At 36.9% G+C, this 18,970-nt stretch overlaps 1 protein-coding gene across 1 annotated transcript in view; it reads right to left on the reverse strand.

The window, feature by feature from the left end:
- The window catches only part of EIF3H (eukaryotic translation initiation factor 3 subunit H), a 92,827-nt gene that overhangs the window by 11,687 nt on the left and 62,170 nt on the right, over positions 1-18,970 (reverse strand). The window contains exons 3-4 of the mRNA XM_026495537.4: positions 2,473-2,640; positions 854-953 (exon numbers count right to left, since the gene is read on the reverse strand). Coding sequence (XP_026351322.1) covers positions 854-953; positions 2,473-2,640 — 268 coding nt within the window. The remainder of the gene's footprint in view (positions 1-853; positions 954-2,472; positions 2,641-18,970) is intronic.

Consider the following 18,970-nt stretch of genomic DNA (forward strand, 5'->3'; position numbering starts at 1 on the left):
CAGTTCTTGGAAAGTTCATTTCAAAAGCCTACCCAACTAAAGAAATTAACAACTAGCAAAACACTCACAGGATATCCTATATACAATAGTTCAGAACACAGCAAGAATGCAATTTCTCATTAATTTAGTTGTAACTATCATACCCAGGAATTGTTCATGAGTTAGCTTTTAAAATCTTTTGCACCTTAATTTCTTTAGAAGTTATTAGGAAACTAGCAAAAACTGTCTGTCCTGCATGAAATCAAAGCCACTAACTTTAATTTAATAAATCAAAATTCCCATAATTAACAGAAAATGAAAGAATTTTGAATTTTTTAAAATTTTAATGTAAATATTCCAATGCCATTATGTAAGATCATAAAACAGTTTTACTGATCAATTCTGTGCATACTTATCACCCATAAAATTTCCAAAATGCCACATTCCTTACTGATACTTTAAAATGTTTATGTCTTTCCCATCCCCACCCCCATGAAACAGGAGCTCAGAAAGTAAGACATACAGCTCACAATCATCCTGACACAGAGTGCACAGTCTGACAGCCGCTGATCACTCGTCCCATCTCCTTTATTTAATCATCTATTTCTTCAAATTCAGTAGCTAATTAATTTCCACTCCAACTGAATTCACCCACAGTGAGAACAACAGATGAGACATTCCATAAAGAACAGTTTAAACATGGAAAGGGAGAAATCAAGTGGCACTCGGCCACGCAAAAGACTTCTACCGTCCACATGGCAAAAGCATTACCACACCACCACCACCAAGGATTCAATAAATGTGGCAAACTAAAATCTTAAAAGGAAAACAGCCAATGCTTTACCATTCGCCGCACAGGCCCCCAAACACTTACGCTTCAGGAGAAAAATCCTTCTCTTTACAAACTTCCATCAGTTTAGGAGTCAGTCTGTATGCTTTCAGCGAGAGAGACCCTTGGGCAGTTTTTATGGGATCTCAAATAGGCAAAAGAGAAAGAAATTACTAACAATTCTGCCAGTGCTCTGCCTGAATGACACTGGTTCTAGGCACGCTGTTACTTATACAATCTTTGCAAAATGAAGATCAAAATAAAAGATGAAAACTCAATTTGAAGCAGACTAAAAACAGTATAGTGAACATTTAAGTGAAAATGTAGGAATCCTATCATCCTACTTGTAACTGGTAGAGTAACTTTCTCCCTGACGTAAAACAGAAGATTCAAAATGAAGTTATTTTCAAATCCATTTGTCAGCTTGAATCAGAAATCTTGATGAAAATTAAACATCTCATATGTTCTCTACACCTTATATTCATATTGTGTAATTAGAAGAAAAATACTAATGACTATTCAATGTGAAAATACACTGCATGCATTTGTGTACTTGAGTCGACTAATTTAAATGAATAGCCCCGCGAACAAAATGTATCCATCTTAGTAATCACTGTCCAAATTTTTTAGTAAAAACAGATTCTAAAAACGAAATGACTAAAAAGTGCTATCACAAAAGTGTCTTTTTAGTTTCAGAGAAACTCATTTTGTCAAAACTAGCTGCTTACACACTCCATGAGTAAGGGAGCTTAGCACTTGCTGCATGATAACGGCTCCGGCATGCCAATATTCGCCTAAAACCTGTGTTAACATTCATGTTGTCTGAAACTTAACACAGTGAAACTTTTAGCAATAGGTGATAAAATGAAAACCAAAATAGATTGAAACAAGTGGAAAATTCATCAAGGTCTGATGATGCAATGTTTCCAGCCAATATAAGTACACTTTAACAACTTGTTCTTTACTGTAATCCAATTGTTAACATACTGAAACAATTTTGGGGCAGCTCATAAGATTGATCGTATTCATTAGTATTTTTTCTGACAGATACTCAGGACGTTACATTTACTTCTCAGCTGGAAACTATATGCAAGTCTGCCAGATATGGCAAACTGTGAGTGTTTGGGGAGGGGGAAGGCTATAAAGCTGTTAAATTGCCTACAGTTCTGATACAGCACAGAACATCTGGTCTGGAGAGCTTGAGGAAACACCATTAAATAGGCCGAAAAGAAAAAAATCTTTGTGCTAAGAAACAGTCCAGGTTTTGTACGCTGCTGTCAGAGGTATAAAAAAAATTTGGCACGCTGTGTTATGATTGGTCAGTCACGTACAGAGCCAGACACTCTAGCAATTGGGGTTTGTTAGACATCTGGTCTAGTTCCACCAGCCCCTTCACATGAGGGAGGGGAGATGGAGGAATAAAAATGAAGCAGCTACTCCAGCATTCCAAAATGTACACATCAGGGCTCTGATAGCAAGAAAAATAAACAGAAAGAAGGAAACCCTGTCTAGACTTAGCTGCTGCTGAGGCTGCTGCAGAAACAGGGTTGGTATTTACTTGCGAAGGCCTGCCAGGCTGCTCTTAGAGGCAAAAAGACAGAAAGCAAAAATAGTAGTAATAACATTAAGGGAAGAAAAGAATAATAAAGGAAACTCCTACTAACCGTAAATGAGAACGACAGATTCTTCAATGGCATGCTGGTAACTGAACTGAGAATCCAGGAGCGCTCGAGTGACGAACGAGCCATAGTACGTGGACTGGTACCAGCCCACATGGAGGTGATCGATGTTGACATGGCGGAGGCTGCGCATCATTTCCATCTGATATTGGACTAGATGACAGGGAGGAACGGGTAAAAGAAAAACTATTTAGTGATGCCACAAATAGCAAAAACAAGACTTTTTGGAAACGGGTTTTTACACAACTATTTATTAGCTAAAGGGAACAGGTTTCCAGATTCAAAATTCATTCAGTTCACATATACCGAAAATGAATTTAAGCTTTCAAATCATTTCAAATCACTGAAGCTTTCCGTTTTTCATTAATGAGATAACATACTGTAGGAAAGTCACTAAAAACACACAATAATAATGCCTTGTTCTAAACAAGAAATTATTAAATGTGGTTTCCACTCCTTTCTTAAAACTCTTAAAAATAGTAAATGTTTAAGAAAAAATTTGTATAATTGCTACACTGGCTGGTTTTAAGACCTTTCATTTGAATTAATAAAGTGAGAATACTTATCAATGTCTCCTTCAACACAGCTTTTAGAACTGAGAAGTTAAAATCATCAAGAAAATGAATAGGGAAACAATTAACTACCACATTATTTAAATGTGAACAGAATACAAGCTGTAGCTGATTTAAAATGTAAGAATTCATTTTTGCCTTCATCTGGTGCCCCCTGCTGCATATGCTAAATTTTTAAAAGAATTCTTTTTTCTTGTTTGTGTGTTTTTTTGTATTAAGTAACAGATATTAATTTTTCATTAGAGTTATAGGTTAATCACCATGTATAGAATGAAAAGGTTGAAAGACTTTTACTTTCATCAAATTAATGACTATAATGTATATTATTAACCTAAAGCAGTATTATTAAATAGGTGCAAACTGAGACTACAATTAATAAAAGATTTTAAAAAGCAATATAGCCCAATAATGAGTAGCAAATATGCAATACAGGAGAAAATTTTATACTCGACATAATACCCACGTTATTCCTATTATAATGAAATGTACAACTATGTGGAGTAACTATATTGGCTTAACTTGGAATCTAATCATTTCATCAGGTTTTAGAAAAAGTAAAGTTATATGCCTGCCATTTCCTTGGTTATAGCACTATGGTTTTATAAAGCAAACAAGACTCAGGATCATAAAGTACAAAAGAACCTCCCTCAGATCGTCACAAACTTATTTTCCAACATTTGTTACTAGGCAAAGAAATTATAAATCTGCTTATTCCAAGGAAGGTTGTATTTCTCATGATAAATATGGCAGCCAACTTTTCAACTATTCAAGGTAGGTTTTTCAGTTTTTCTGTTTATATACAACATGATGGCCTCAAGAAGCAGCAGCAGAAAAATAATGATAATCTTATGTCAATTATCTTTTATCTTAAATTTTTGTCTCTCTAGCACATGAGAGACCTCCTTCCCAGGTAGTTTAACAGATTCGTACATATCAACCACATAAATATGGTATAGAACCATTGCTATGGCCTCTTTCTGCTTTAAAATTCCCTCTTTTAAATTAAAATAAAATCACTCATTTGACTAAAAAGTTCCAATATCACAAGTTTAAAACAGGAGCCAATACTATTCGTTTTAAAGGAAAAGAGAGAAGGAGATGGAGAGAGATTACCAAGCAATTGACAGTACAAACATGATTTTATAAGATGATTTTTTAAAAATCAGTATTTCCAAAATATCCGCCAATGTACAATTTAGGTGTAATATAAGCAGAAGTTAGATTCAATTTGCAACAGTAGAAAAAAGGAAAGACTTGGAATCTTGAGATCTAGGTTCTCGTCCTAGCTCTTACATTTTTCCCATGGGGAATCTTGCTGTCCAGTTACTGATCCTTTTCTGATGCTCAGCCTTCCCGTCTCCAGAAAGATCGGAGAGCACATCACAGTCAAAATGCAACTCCACCGTGTTCATTAAATATGCTACTCCTAAGTAATAATTTTTCTAGAGACTAAAGCAGAGCCTTCAGCATGTATTAATACTTAAAAAATCCATTTCTCTGGAAGAGAGTCTGTAATCTTACTAAGTCTCTCCCCAAATAGCCTGAATACAATAGGTTTTATGACAGCATTTTCGGGATGCAGGAGGTAAAACAAACTCTATGATTAGTAGCAAACCTCTAAATTCCTTCTTCACCCAGAATCTTATCTACTTTATAGCCCCTTGGACAAGAATGAAAATGAAGTATTCCTCTCAGCTAGAAAGAGACTAAGGGATAGGAGGCGTGTGGCTCTATGGGAAATACCACCGCTCCCGTGTATTTACTTCTTGAGAATTGAGAAGTAGAGACATGAGCTTGCAAGGCTCTAATAAAAATTTATTTTTAAGGTTTATAAGAGTTTTCATATGACCTAAATATGGCAAATGAATATTAAAATGTAAGGGGTAGAACAAGACAGGTAAGCTCATAAACTGCTTCTAAAAATCTACAAGGTACTGGGATTTCACTATTACACAAAAAATATAGTCTGGGCCTATTCTATGTGAAATGTCCAGATATTCTCTATTTTGGTTTGGACTTACCACCCCAACTTTAAAAATTAAAAAACACAACTTAATGTCCTCTTGGGTGTCACACACAGAAAGAAAGGATCTTAAAGGGCTGCAAGTGATGGGGCATCTGGGTGGCGCAGTCTGTTCAGTATCCAACTCTGGTTTCGCTTCAGGTTGTGGTCTCAGGGTCGTGAGATCAAGCCCCACATCAGGCCCCATGCTGAGCTCTGTGTAGAGTTCCATGTAGGGCTCCACAGTCAGGACAGAGTCTGCTTAAGGTTCTCTCTTCCTCTCCCTCTGCCCCTTCTCCTCATGATCTCTCTAAAATAAATAAATAAATCTTTAAAAAATAAAGGACTGTAAGTGATCTGTGGAAAGAATGAGCTTCAAAGTAAAGCTGGGGTGCACTAAGGCCCAGGCCTCACCAAGACTATTCATATGAGCCTCCAGTAAGTGCACAGTTCAAAGAGGTAAGTTTAATTCAATAACAACAAAAAAATTTAAGTGACATGTTTTTCCATTATATATAAGCTGAGGAACAAGAAAAACCTCACAGCCCACCAAGTGAATTGCTTTGTCTGCAGACTTTTCAGTCTGTGTCCTCCCTTTTAATGGTGACAAAGACGTGTGACTCTTATCTCCCTTCACCCACACAGTGTTGCCTTTCTTCCTCCTCCAACCCAAGTTTTCAAAAAACACAGAACCAAACCCTGCAAAAGTATCCTCGCAAACCTAAGTAAGGATAAGAGAAACACAGCAGACTATCCCACTAATACAGTCTCAAAACCACGCTCCTGGCAGCTACCACCAGTCAAATGATCTGAGCTGCCACACAGCTAACACCTGTCTACCCCTCTGGCCTATGGAAGACACAAGGAAAAAATCGTGAAATGGTGAGATGCCAGTAAATTTCACCCAGGAAATAAGGAACGACCATTGCAGATTCTAACCTCCCAGGTGAACGCCACTGCTTTTGTGGCTATGCTAGTTTCTCTCAGGAGTTATACTGGGGGTGGGCACTTAAGGCACACACAAGAGACCCAATTTAGCTACAACACTAAGGTAACAGGGGAGGGGAGGAAGCTCATGCTTTCCGGAAATGGCTCTGAGGATGCCTTGTCCCAGCCCACAACTTCTCGGTGAGTGGGAGGTAGAGCCATACTTGCCTTCTCCTGCCCAGCTGGACTCACTTTATTGGGCTGGAGTTTTTCCAGGAGGGCATAAAAGATGTGCGTAGGCAGAGATAAGGTTCACCCCTGTCTAGGGAGTACCTCGCACCTCAGAACGCAAGAGGATCACAGCAAAAGAAACAAAAGGAAAAAAGAGAAGGAAAAGAAAAAATGAGGCTCCTTGATACAAAGTACCACACTCTCTACTGTTGAGTTAATGCCAGTCAATGAATTAAGAAATAAGCACTTCCTGGCATCTCTGTAGAGTTGGTCCAGGGTTAGGCACGCTTTCACTTTTATTCTAAAGTTCTCATATTTAACAAAAAGAAGCCCAAAAGCAGCAATTTCAACCAATGACATTCACTTCTGAATTAATAACCAAATATTCCTGGGGGAGTTTTCAAAGATGAATAGCAAGAGGAAAACTGTTTTGGAGGGGAACTATTTTTAAATCATGGTAATATCCAACAGAAGGGTTCAGCTCAGAACTGTATAGTGAAAAGTTCAGTAAAGAACTTTTTAATTTTTAAGCATTCTTAGTCTAAAAAGCAAACACCCTACTGACTGAGGAGAAACATTGCAAAGCAAACGAATTTCAAAAACAAATTGATAGTTACTACTAAGCCAACTCAAATTACTAATACAAAAACAATACTTAACATGCGACTAAGGTGGTGCTACGAAATTTGGAAGGATGATAAAAATGAGCTGCAGTTTTATAAATCTCTTCAACCTCTACAATTGTCTTAATTGGTTAAGCCTCTCCCTAGCAAAGGAGAGCCTGGTTTACAACACTGAATAACTGTTCGAAGTTTGGCACCAGTATATTCATATTCACTTTTTCCAGATATCCTCTTTGCAAAACAGTCAATTTTAAATTGCCTAGAGCTAAAATTGTCTTAACTGAGGCAGGCTGCCCAATAACTATTCCTTTCAAAAATCCACCACATTTGTTAGGCTTTCTCTTGTTTTTATCTCCAAATATGAAAACACTGAAAATAATATGTTGTTTTATATTTAAATGCTATATCTGGAGTTACACTGGCAAACAACAAAAAAGCTTAAGATCTGATTTCTCCTGAAGATCACTGAGAAGGACAAGGAAGTAGAAGTTTTTTAGTTCAGTGGAATAATTAACCAGCATTCTTTCTCCTTCAATTCCTCACCCTCATCTTTAAAATCACCTTTTTTATTTGATTATTGTAAGTGAGCCTTACTGAAATACAATTTCTCAGTGAAAAACAAGAACAAAGAATTGCCACAGTTGGCTAGGATGCGAGGAGCTGCAGGCAGAAAGTTAAAGCTGTAACATAGTCCAAAACTCGAGATAATGTCTGTCAGATTAAGGGGGGGGGGAAGTGTTTTATAGATTTATTAGGGAACTTTTAAAAGACAAAGTGACCTAATTTAAATTTTAGAAATTAAAGACAATTTAATAGACGTACTGTTTCATTTAATGACTTAATACTATATCGAATAAATCCAAATTATTTTTTAAAAATTATGACAAAAATATATAAAGTATATATATGGCCTAGAGGGAAAGGGTAGAGCTAAATACCAGAAGAGAAACTAGCACTTAGTGAGCATTTATTATATCAGACTTCTTGAGAAGTGGTCTACATATGTCATCTGAATTAATTCCTCACAATAACTCTAACGGGCTGATCACCGTTATTGAAATCCTCTTAGAAAAACTGTTCATCACAGCTTGTAAAGTGGCAGGACTCAATCTAACATCAGACTCTCTGACTCCAAAGCCCAGGCAACCACCCACTTACAGAATTTCATCTCTTCTTATTGGTAGAGTGTAAATTATTTCGGAGCCAATAAAGCATAACACATAAACACAACAGAAATATACAATTTCTAGGTTTTGAGAAAACACAGCTTGTGCCATGTTTGACCACTAAATCAACCAGTAATATAGCAATACCAGTAAGATTTTAAGTGGTAAAACTACCTAAAAAGATTTGTAAATGTCAAAATCCATAGTTATCACAAATATGTAATCAAACTCCTAAAACACTGCTATGTTACTATTTGAAACTTATGCCCATACTACTTTGTAACTAAGAACTGGCTTAGATCATAGGTGACTTGCACAAACACATCAAGTAAGGGAACAGAAACCAGATCTAGCAGATGCTCTTGGCAGCAAAGAAACCTACTAAGTTCAATCAAGAGATGCAAATGGCTTTTAAAGCAAACAAACAAACAAAACCCCCACAACTCTGAAACAAATCAATGATTTCAACAAACATGACAGAGAAGTGGAATACCTCAAAAATCTCCTATTTGTTTTATCATGAGGGCTAACCTAAGTAGGACTTTTAAGAAAATAATTGTAAGCCTCTTTCCCAGCAGCACCATGGGATACCAGAGAACGACGACAGGCTATGAACTGTGAAGGCGTTGCCTCCTTATTTAACAAGACAAACTATTCTGTGCTTTCCTCTTCATATCAGACTTTCTGCCAAGCTGCACATACGTTTCAGGCAGTATTCAAAGCTAGTAGCAGATGCAGACTTAAGCAAACAGAATGTGCATTTGAAAAAAGACTTAAATAAGAGTCTACTTTGGGTGGAGAGAACTATGGAGTACACATTTCTTAAGATTTCCGTATTCTCTTCACCCAGTCTGTATCATATATTCATCCTTTTTTCCAATTAATACATGTTATTAAGGTCAACCCTGTGAATGCTTAAGGATTTTGGTTAACAGTTCATTTTTCACATTAAGTGCCTGATATATGTTCTCCTCTACCTAGAAACTAATTTGTTTTATTTTAAAAGAAATAGGAAAAATACTGCCTTTCTTAAAAATCTTACAGAAATGTTTTTTTAATAGTTCATTTGTCCTGGGTGGTTTAATTTCTTCCTTAAAGTGTTTATGAATTCTGACAAATAATTTCTTCTGAGTGCCAAGCTGAAGATAAGGGAAGTGGGGGAGGGAGGGAGGGCAACCTCTCTATCTTTTAAAACTAGTAAGAGCTTTGAAAATTAGAGGAAATCAGGTTTTTTGAGGTTTTAATGTTTCTCAAAAAGTATTTTATGAAATAAACTGGACTCTACAGAAAATAACATGTACATCCTGTAACAAATTCATATTATCTTCTCAACCAAATCATGAAACATAGCCAAGAGATCCTATTTCTTTGAGGTAATGAGATTTAAAATGTATATACATTTATGCTTTTGGTCATGAAAGTACATGCAGGTAAGTGGATGATAGAAAGCAACTAGTAAGTTAACTATAGATCATCTGAGATCTGTTTATACAAAGTGAATTCACCAGGACAGGACCAAAGTCTACAGACCTCTTTACCCATCATCATCAAGAATTCTCTCCTGAAGAATAGCCTACTGACCACTGCTACCTCTTGTTAAAATTAAGAGGATGATATGTTAGAAGATCAAAGCAGAATCTCTGGATTTAGAAAAATACACATTTCATACTAGGTTACAGGCTCTTTTGTGAGGACAAGTAACACCTCTGTCATATTTACAGCTATATATCAGGTACTAGACGAATTCTGGCCCAAAATTAAGTACTGAAAGTATTCAGGAAAAAAATGGAATATCTCAAAAACATGATTGTCATTAATGTACTAGAAAGTCACAATTATTCGTAAATTTTACACACACACACACACACACACACATATATAATTTTATAAATATATATCCATGTTACTATGTCCACAAAGGACATGAGTTATCTTGCTTTAAAACACATAAAATCATCAGAAATCAAGACTAGGTAAAGTATAAATTAGAATACATAAAGCAGAAATTGCAGGTGAGGCAGACACCTGAACAAAATGAAGTAAACCACAGATATTTTTATTAAAATACACAAATTTGGCTCTAAGCATTCTGGCAATCAAAGCAATAGGGGAAACTTGGTCATTTACATTATCCAAAGGGAGAAAAACATCAGATCTCAAAGTCAGTAAGACTTTCTCCAGGACTTAACCCTAATATAAAGTTTTCATGTGGGGTTTCAAAGCAAAACTAGGATGTACTTTTTGAGAAATAAAAGACATTTCTGTAATAGAATAATCACACTTGATTTACCTTTCCTAGAAATCTGAGTTTTTAATGTAAAACAAGGAAAGAATGGCCTCATGAGTACTTGTTGTAACACACAAAATATTCTATACAAGTTGAAGAAGAAGAAGAAGAAGAAGAAGAAGGAGAAGAAGAAGAAGAAGAAGAACAACAACAACAACAACAACAACAACAACAACAACAACGGGGGGGGGGGAGAGAAGGGGAAGGGGGAGGGGAGGAGAAAGTGCTGACAAAATGAATTAATAGTTTCATCCGCAGGGGCGCCTGGGTGGCACAGTCAGTTGGGAGTCTGACTCTTGGTTTCAGCTCAGGTCGTGATCTCGGGGTTGTGGGATCAAGCCCTACGTTGGGGGCTCTGTGCTCAGCAGAGAGTCTGCTTAGAGTTTTTCTCTCCCTCTCCCCCCGCCCCTCCACCCCGCACTCACTCTCTCCCTCTAATAAATAAATAAATTTTTAAAAAAGAAAGTTTCATCCCCTATCATGTCAAACTCCGGTTGTGCACAAAATAGAATGAGATGCTTTAGCAGTGAGCAGTAAATATTCAAAATAGAGAACAAATGATCGCTTTTGGGAGGTACTGTTTGCAATGCACAAACAAAACTGTTTGTACTGAAACCATTTACTGAGCACCCTGTGCTGGGAGACTCATAAAGTTATAGTGACACCATTTTCTAAAAAGTACCCTCTTCAACATGGCTGCCCAACAAGCTGTGGTAGTTAATGCGTTTATCTCCCTGAGCTTTAATTTCCCCAGCTGGAAAACGGTGATTTCCACTTCCAACCATATGATGATGGCAATTTAAAAAATCAACCTCTAGTCCACATGGCTTTGTGCTTACTGACCATTTTCAGGGGAAAGTCTCATAGATACTACATACTCCAAACACATACACTGACTTTATCCATGCCACTCACAAACCCTACTACTTCTGTGTTTTCTCCCTCACTAAGGGGGTACTCTGAGTCATGAATCTTGACCACACTCAGTTCATATAGCCATTTACCTTCTGAACTGGTCTCAAATTTATTTTCTCCAAGGCATTTAGAATGTTTCTAAAAAATTTATAAATGGCATGGGAAAATGTTCATGAGATGCTACTAGGAAAAAAAGAAGAATATAAAACTATAAACCATATAAATGCCACTATGTAAACAACCTGGATTGCTCCCTCCTTGTAAGAAGAAAGAATAGAAAGAAACATGCTAAAATGGTAATGGCAGTAATTCTCCAGGGAGTGACATCACACATGATTTTTGTTTTCTTACTTATTCTTGCCCTTATTTTCCATGTTTTTTGACAAAAGAAGTATGCATTACATATGACATGAAAGGTGTATGTGCATACATATCAAGAGAATTTTCTACTGCTGGCTAACTTGCCTACCTTTACCATGGTCATCAAATAACCTGGGTACACTCCTAAACTGTGGGAGCAGGGAATAGAACAGGGTACCAGACTACTCAGAATCTGAGGCAGCCAACCTGGTCTAAATACCGTCTGCTATAGACTGAATTATGACCCACCCCAAATTCTTATGTTAAAGCCCTAACACCCCAACTTGATGGTATTTAGAGATAGGGTCTTTAGAAAGTAATTGGGTTCAGTTGAGGCCATGAGGGTGGGGCCCTCACAATGGGATTAGTGCCCTTTAGCCACCACATAAGAGACACCATGGAGTTTGCTTCCTCCCTCTCCCTCTCTCTCTTTCTCCCTCTCTCTCTCTCTCTCCCAATTCCACCTCCATCCACAGGCAGTACTGGGGCCATGTGAAGTCACAGGGAAAAGTGCCAACCCTGCTGCACCCTGATCTTGGACTTCCAGTCTCCTAAACTGTGAGAAATAAATTCCTGTTGTTTAAATCACCCAGTCTACTGTACTTGTCATGGCATCCTGAGCCAAGACACCATCATTAATACACTTTAGTTGTGTAACCTACAACAAAATTATTTTGACCTAGGTCTCCTCTGTTGTAAAATTAAGAGAAAAAAACAGTACCTACTTCAGAAAGTAGTTAAAAGAGGATTAAATGAAATCATTCACAGCAAGAGTGTGGTGTACTAAATAACCTTGAGAAGAATTCAATACGTCTTCACCAACACTATTATTCAGAAGTGCTATATGGAATCAAGAAGTCATGGCACTTATCTCGAGCAAAGAAAAAGTTTTTGGAAAATTGGCCTTGATTAACTTGGTCTCCAAGTGTTGTATAAACTCCTCTTTGCCCATCTCCATATGAGGAGTGGGGGGGAAGCAGGAAAACAGAGAAGGGAATTAGAGGTTGTATGTGTGACTACAAAAATAAAGTATGAATCTATAATATCCATTTCATGAAACCGAATTTATATGTACGAATACGAATATGATAAAAAACAATCTAGCATGAAAAAGGATTACAAAACGAAAAAAATACTTCTTAGATACTAAAACTATAAGCTAACTATATTCTATACAATAAAGAATAGATTCAATAAAGAAAGAGACAAGCTACAGAAATTAGATTTCAAGAAAAGGTAATCTTGGGTGTTCTTTATTACTGTGTATATAACAATATAATTGCATTGTACTATATAAGTTTCTATCTCCTGATTCCATTTATAACTCTTCCAAAGAAAGAAAATAAACTCCATGCCCCCTCCCAACAGGTGACTTTAAAAACAACACTGAGAATGAGGGCAGGGATGGAATGGAGGAGGGAGCAGTAATGCCAGCTTACATGGGGACGAGGCGAAGGCTACTGGAAATACTGCCACCCCAAGTAAAATAGTAAACTCAGATACGCAAACAGCTTTATAGCATACCCCTATTGCTTAGAGAGATGATCCACTCTGGCAGTCTCAACTTTTCAAAGATAGTTTCCTTCACCTTCAAACATCAGGACAATGTGAACTAGAAAACCAGTATAAAACATGTTGTAAGAAAAAAGCCTAAGGGACACAATCTTTTAAGAATATCCTTAACTACAAATTAAAGGGAAAGCTGGCTAGAATGGCAAATGACCAGAGTTAAAGAAAAGGTTAGGAAGGACAAATAATTTCCTATGGATTACTTAAATCAGAGACACAGAAGTACTTACAACCACATTCTCCATTCACCCCTTTTTTGTCCCCCACCTATTTCCCAGCACGCTCTGCTTTGTCCAAACTTATTTTTATAGGATAAGGAATACAGAGTTCTATGCTGAGAAAATGATCAAGCAGAAATCCTTATGGCAGCCACAATAAATCTGAGGTTAGGAAACCCGTGGCTCATTTTTAAGGAGGCCATGTTGCCTTTCCCGTTACAATCTCTTTTTCCCAAAACCACATGCATATGCACTTTGTGGAGAGAAGATCTAAAACTTTCACCAAATTCTCAAAGGGACTCAAGATCAAAAAGATGAGTAACAAGTACTGAAGGGTAGTGGAGAACAAGCCAAACGTGGTCCCACTTAGGGATTCCCATTCCTCTGTACGAATGTAGGAGAGGAGGAGAGGTTAGGTGTGAAGCAATAATCAATTCACTTCAGGGTAGCCAAATAGCACAGATAGCACTGAGATCACTAAAAATAACACTATCCGGAAGAGTCAGAATGACAGGCCAAAGGACCAGAGAAAACTCCAGCTTTCAGCAAGATACCCAACAATGTCACTCTTACCGTTGTCCTACCAAGACCAGGACTCCAGCATGGAGAAGGCTGGATGGAGGCTCCACCTAAACTACTCTGTGACCAAGACTAGTAATTCCCAAAATGGACAAGAGAAAACACATGCCCTTACCCACACAGTGACAGTGACTAGGGCTTATAAACTAAGAAGACTGTTCTAAAGGCAGGGACAGAATTGGGATCCTAACAGAGAGATAATCCTCCTCTATTTGAAAAGACGAAACTTTCTGGGGAAGGGCTGGCATACAGCCTGGAGGTATACAGCTCTATAGACATACACGAACACCATCCTCAAGCAACTCAGTACTCCTGTAATCTTTTAGAGTTTTTACAGAGAGATCTCTACGTGCCATTACTGAGACATGTGTAATCAGCTGTCACTATGTAATCTGAAGCTCCTAAAGATGTTTTTCTAGGGAAGGCCTCTTGGATTAGTGAAGAAGATGAAATACAGTGTGTAGGGGGAAGTAAATATCATTGAAAGGCAAGAAAATTACTATAGAAAGATGTTGGAAGGCTACAAAACAGACCAAATAATTCTCTTCCGCAATTGGCAGGCAAGATCCTGCCAGATGTTTGAAATAGAATTAACCTCTATGGGCTACAATGATAGAAATAAACTGCATAACTATAAATAAATAAATATCTAGGGAAGCATAAATAACCACCTAAGCAGCACTAGCTTTGTTTTACTTTCCCTGAATTTGCTTCAGATAGATTATTTCTCCCATCCCACTAAAAATAAAAAAAATTAAAAATTTGTCCCTCACAGCCGTGTCCACAGATACTGAGAGTCAGCAGCTCATGCCAAGGCTTTTGAAATTGTGCCAAAGGCAAACCAAACAGTATCTCCTTAAAAAGCTGAGTTTAATCAGAGTATCTGCAATGTTCCAAAGCATTTTCAAACCAGGTAATATCACCTTAACAACTTAACAACAACAAAAACTCTCCTTTATCCTCCAAAGACATATATATAAGTAGATGGGGTTTTTTCCTTGCAGAAAAGATTACAATAGTCAGTTAGATAAAGGCATTACAAATGGCTTACAGATGCTTCCTCCTTATATTTTGGGGAAGAAAAATCTTAAACAGCAAATTCATGCATTCATCCCTTCATATATTCATACAAGCATTTATTCTGAGCTATAATGTGCCAGGGTTTTAGGTGCTGTCCAGCACTGGGCAATGAAGACAGAAAAGGTTCCTGCAGCTGACATTCTAGTAGAGAAGAGCAGATACGACACACATGGTGACGGCCAGCATTCCTGGCTCTACACAAATGCTTAAATGTTCCCTAAAGAAAATATCTGGGCAATCCCATACAGTTCTCCGTGCATTTAAAATGAACAAACTATCTCTGTTAATAATAACCAGGAAATCAAGTTTGGGAGTCAAAGACCTGGCTTCTTACCCTGCCAAATAATGCAGTGCAGAAGAATAGTCGCAGGCTGGGAAAACAAGAGACCTGAATTGCTATTTTGGCTTTGCCAGTAAATATAATAAAATAAAGCAGGGGAAAGCCTCCAAATAACCACACTGCCCTTAAAAGATATAGTTTTAAAACCATCTAGACTTTATCTCAAATGAAAAAATTACTTGGTTTAATGCTTATCACATGGTAATGATGACAAAGAGTTTTAAACCAAGGACCAGATAAATATCCTCCCTGAATATAATTTCATGTGTTTCTTTGCTAAGCTTTGGAGTTGGAATCAATTATCTCTATAGTGCTTTTATTTTTTTAAGATTTTATTTATTTATTTGACACAGACAGCCAGTGAGACAGCCAGTGAGAGAGAGACAAGCAGGGGGAGTGGGAGAGGAAGAAGCAGGCTCCCAGCAGAGGAGCCTGATGTGGGGCTCGATCCCAGACCGCTGGGATCACGCCCTGAGCTGAAGGCAGACGCTTAATGACTACGCCATCCAGGCGCCCCTATAGTGCTTTTAGATGCTAATATTCCACAGAGATAAATTTAAAAAGTCAGTTTCCCTCAAAAATACAGTCTAGAAACCCTAACGACAAGCGTAGTCAGAAACACAGGGGCAGTAACAAGGATCACAGCCTAAGAAGTGACAAGAGTTCTAGACTAACGAGTATATATGGGTTCCCCATACAGAAAAGGGGACTTGGGCTAACCCGGAAGAAGGAGGAGGTTCAAGAGAGTCATCAGATTTCCTTCCCAACACTTACTTCATTTCAGACAAATATACACTGGAACAGTGTCTAACTTATATCATCTGAAGATCACTTAATGGACATTTGGCCTCATGAAAACCACCAATTTCAATTTTTTAAAAAAAGGTGTTATCCGAATTTTAATTATATAAATAAAAGTTTGATTAAAATTAAAACCATAACAAATCTACTGTGTATCTGTGATAGAGTTGCTGTGCATGATGCCCAAGGTTTAAACACACAACCTGGAGAGGATGATGTGGATGACAGACTGTGTACCTAAGAGGCTGCTTTTCTCATTCTAGTTGTACTAAATTAGAAGCTCCTTATGCAGACTTAGAGGTTATAAGAAAATGCAACAAGCGTTTTGTTACTGTCAGATGATCCTACATATATGCATATATATGTACGTATGTGTATATATACACACACACAAATCTCTGTCCAAGGAACGCATTATACCTAAAAATTACTATTTCAATTAGGGAAACTCTAGAAACTAGATTTTAACCCTTGATTTTATTAAGCTCTGGAGCTATTCATATCCTACTGCCATATTTAGATATAGTTTTGAAAATATGCACAGCAATGTCATCAACTTCCTCAAATAAATTAAAATTATCAAGGCTTAGTAAAATGGGAACACTTTACTCATCCCAGAATCACAATTTCAATGTTAAAAATTGCGATTTTTTTTTTACTCACGTAATACTGCAAAGCTACTTAGCATACTACATGTTTAGCTAAAACGTGCTACTTTCAGCAAATTATTTGAAGCTATCGAAATAGCTTTTATTGGCATTGACTGTGTCATAAAGAAGGTATAAAAATGTAATCTCTTCTATAAAGTCAAAGATTCACACAGACATCCTTCTCACAGGCAGTATTGGAAAAGCAGGGTCAGATTTTTCATTCAGCATATTCTAAAGACAAATACTCAGGGGTTGAAATTTTAATTTTATTATTTTCACTATTTCCCTCCATACTAAATTAAGATTAGAAAGCAATTAACATTATTTCATGAAATCTAAAATTCCACTGAGTATAAAAAGAAGGAGGAAAGAGGGCTGTATTTTAATTATAAGACACCATGGATTTAAAAAAATGCAACCCACTTTCACAGATGTCCAGGTATAAGAAAGGAGGATGTGAGAGGAAAACTCTAGAGCCAATGAAGCTGTTCCCTGTAAACAAAGAGGTGCATGGGTGAGCACTCTGGTAGCAACGCCCTTTTCCTGCTAAAAACACAACTGTACTCTATCAGTACTGATTCTAACACATTTTTTCCAGTCTATATCACAGCTCACAAAATAATTGTTAAATAAAAACTCTCTCCTCTTCAACCATGGATTTTCCAGGATGAACAAGAAAATCACGTAGCACTTGTCTGTTATATAAGAACAGCATACACGCTAAGAAGGAATGCTTCTGTGCACATCAATTGTGAAGCTGAAGGAATATCTAGTAACGTCCACACATTTCACGGTAAGCGCTTTTACATACTGTATGCAACCGATATTAGGCAATATTATTTAACAGTCATTTTGTAAAAGAAACAACATAGCTACTCTGCATTCTCCCCAAACATGGTATTTGTCATTAACTCTGCAGCTGTTTGACAAGGTTCACTGCAATAGTGTGACTTCTGCTTGTTTCTGCTTTTAAAAAAGTGCTGCTATAAATGATGCTCTGGTAGTCGCGACCTGACCATTTTTAGCTACAAAATTCATTATTTCTGGAAATAATTCTGTGGAAAGTATTATTTTACATTTGTCCTGGAAAAAAACTTTATTGATTTACCCCCCCAAAAAAAAGTCACTGTAGTTCATTTTTAAATACACAATGTTTTGATGGCATTATGTCACCACTTGGAAAAGTTTCACAAATGACCAAAAACTTTGGGGGCAAGGGGAAAATGACTCAAGAAGTCAATAAAACCTACTCTGAGGCAGTCATAGTAATAATAATTGTGTCACGGTAATTTCTAATTACTTACTGAGCACCTGTTTTTCGATCAATAAATCAGATACTCCCCATATTTCATATTAAAGTAGGTATTCGTTTTTCCATTTGTCACATAAGTAACTTGCTCATAAAAAAATAATCACCAGCACTCAAAGACAGCCTTTCCCAGCTATCAAACCCTTCCTTTCAATATTCCACAAAAATGTTTATGTCCTATTATTGATTCTTCTGCTAGATATCAGAAGTAAGATTATAATTCAAATTCTGTTTTAAAAAGTTACATTATTAAGTGGTCATCAAAAATTAGAAACTACCTAGTATGTCTGGTGACAGGAAGATTTAACTATGATATGTTCATGCCTTCAAGTGTTTACAATACAGCTTTAACAATGATGGTGAAGATCATTTAATAACACGATATGAACTACAATGTGAGGCAGATACAAAAGGTAAAAACACTAAAATTAAAATTCTTAGGCATTTTATTTTTTTTTTATTTTTTATTTTATTTTTTTTTTTTTTTTTTAAAGATTTTATTTATTTATTTGACAGAGAGAGACAGCCAGCGAGAGAGGGAACACAGCAGGGGGAGTGGGAGAGGAAGAAGCAGGCTCACAGCAGAGGAGCCTGATGTGGGACTCGATCCCGGTGCGCCAGGATCACGCCCTGAGCCGAAGGCAGACGCTTTAACGACTGCGCCACCCAGGCGCCCCAAGGCATTTTAAATTTTAAAAAAGCATTCTAAGTTGAAGGAAATATATGAAATTATTAACAATCACTGTTAAAGATATAAGATGAATAACTTTTTCTGTTTTCCAAATTTTATAAAATATATTCTATTAACTTTTTATAATTCAAAAAAACATTTAAAAAAGAAAGACTTAGCTAAA

The sequence above is a fragment of the Ursus arctos genome, unplaced genomic scaffold, assembly GCF_023065955.2.
Source record: "Ursus arctos isolate Adak ecotype North America unplaced genomic scaffold, UrsArc2.0 scaffold_6, whole genome shotgun sequence".
In the NCBI taxonomy this organism is placed as follows: domain Eukaryota; kingdom Metazoa; phylum Chordata; class Mammalia; order Carnivora; family Ursidae; genus Ursus; species Ursus arctos.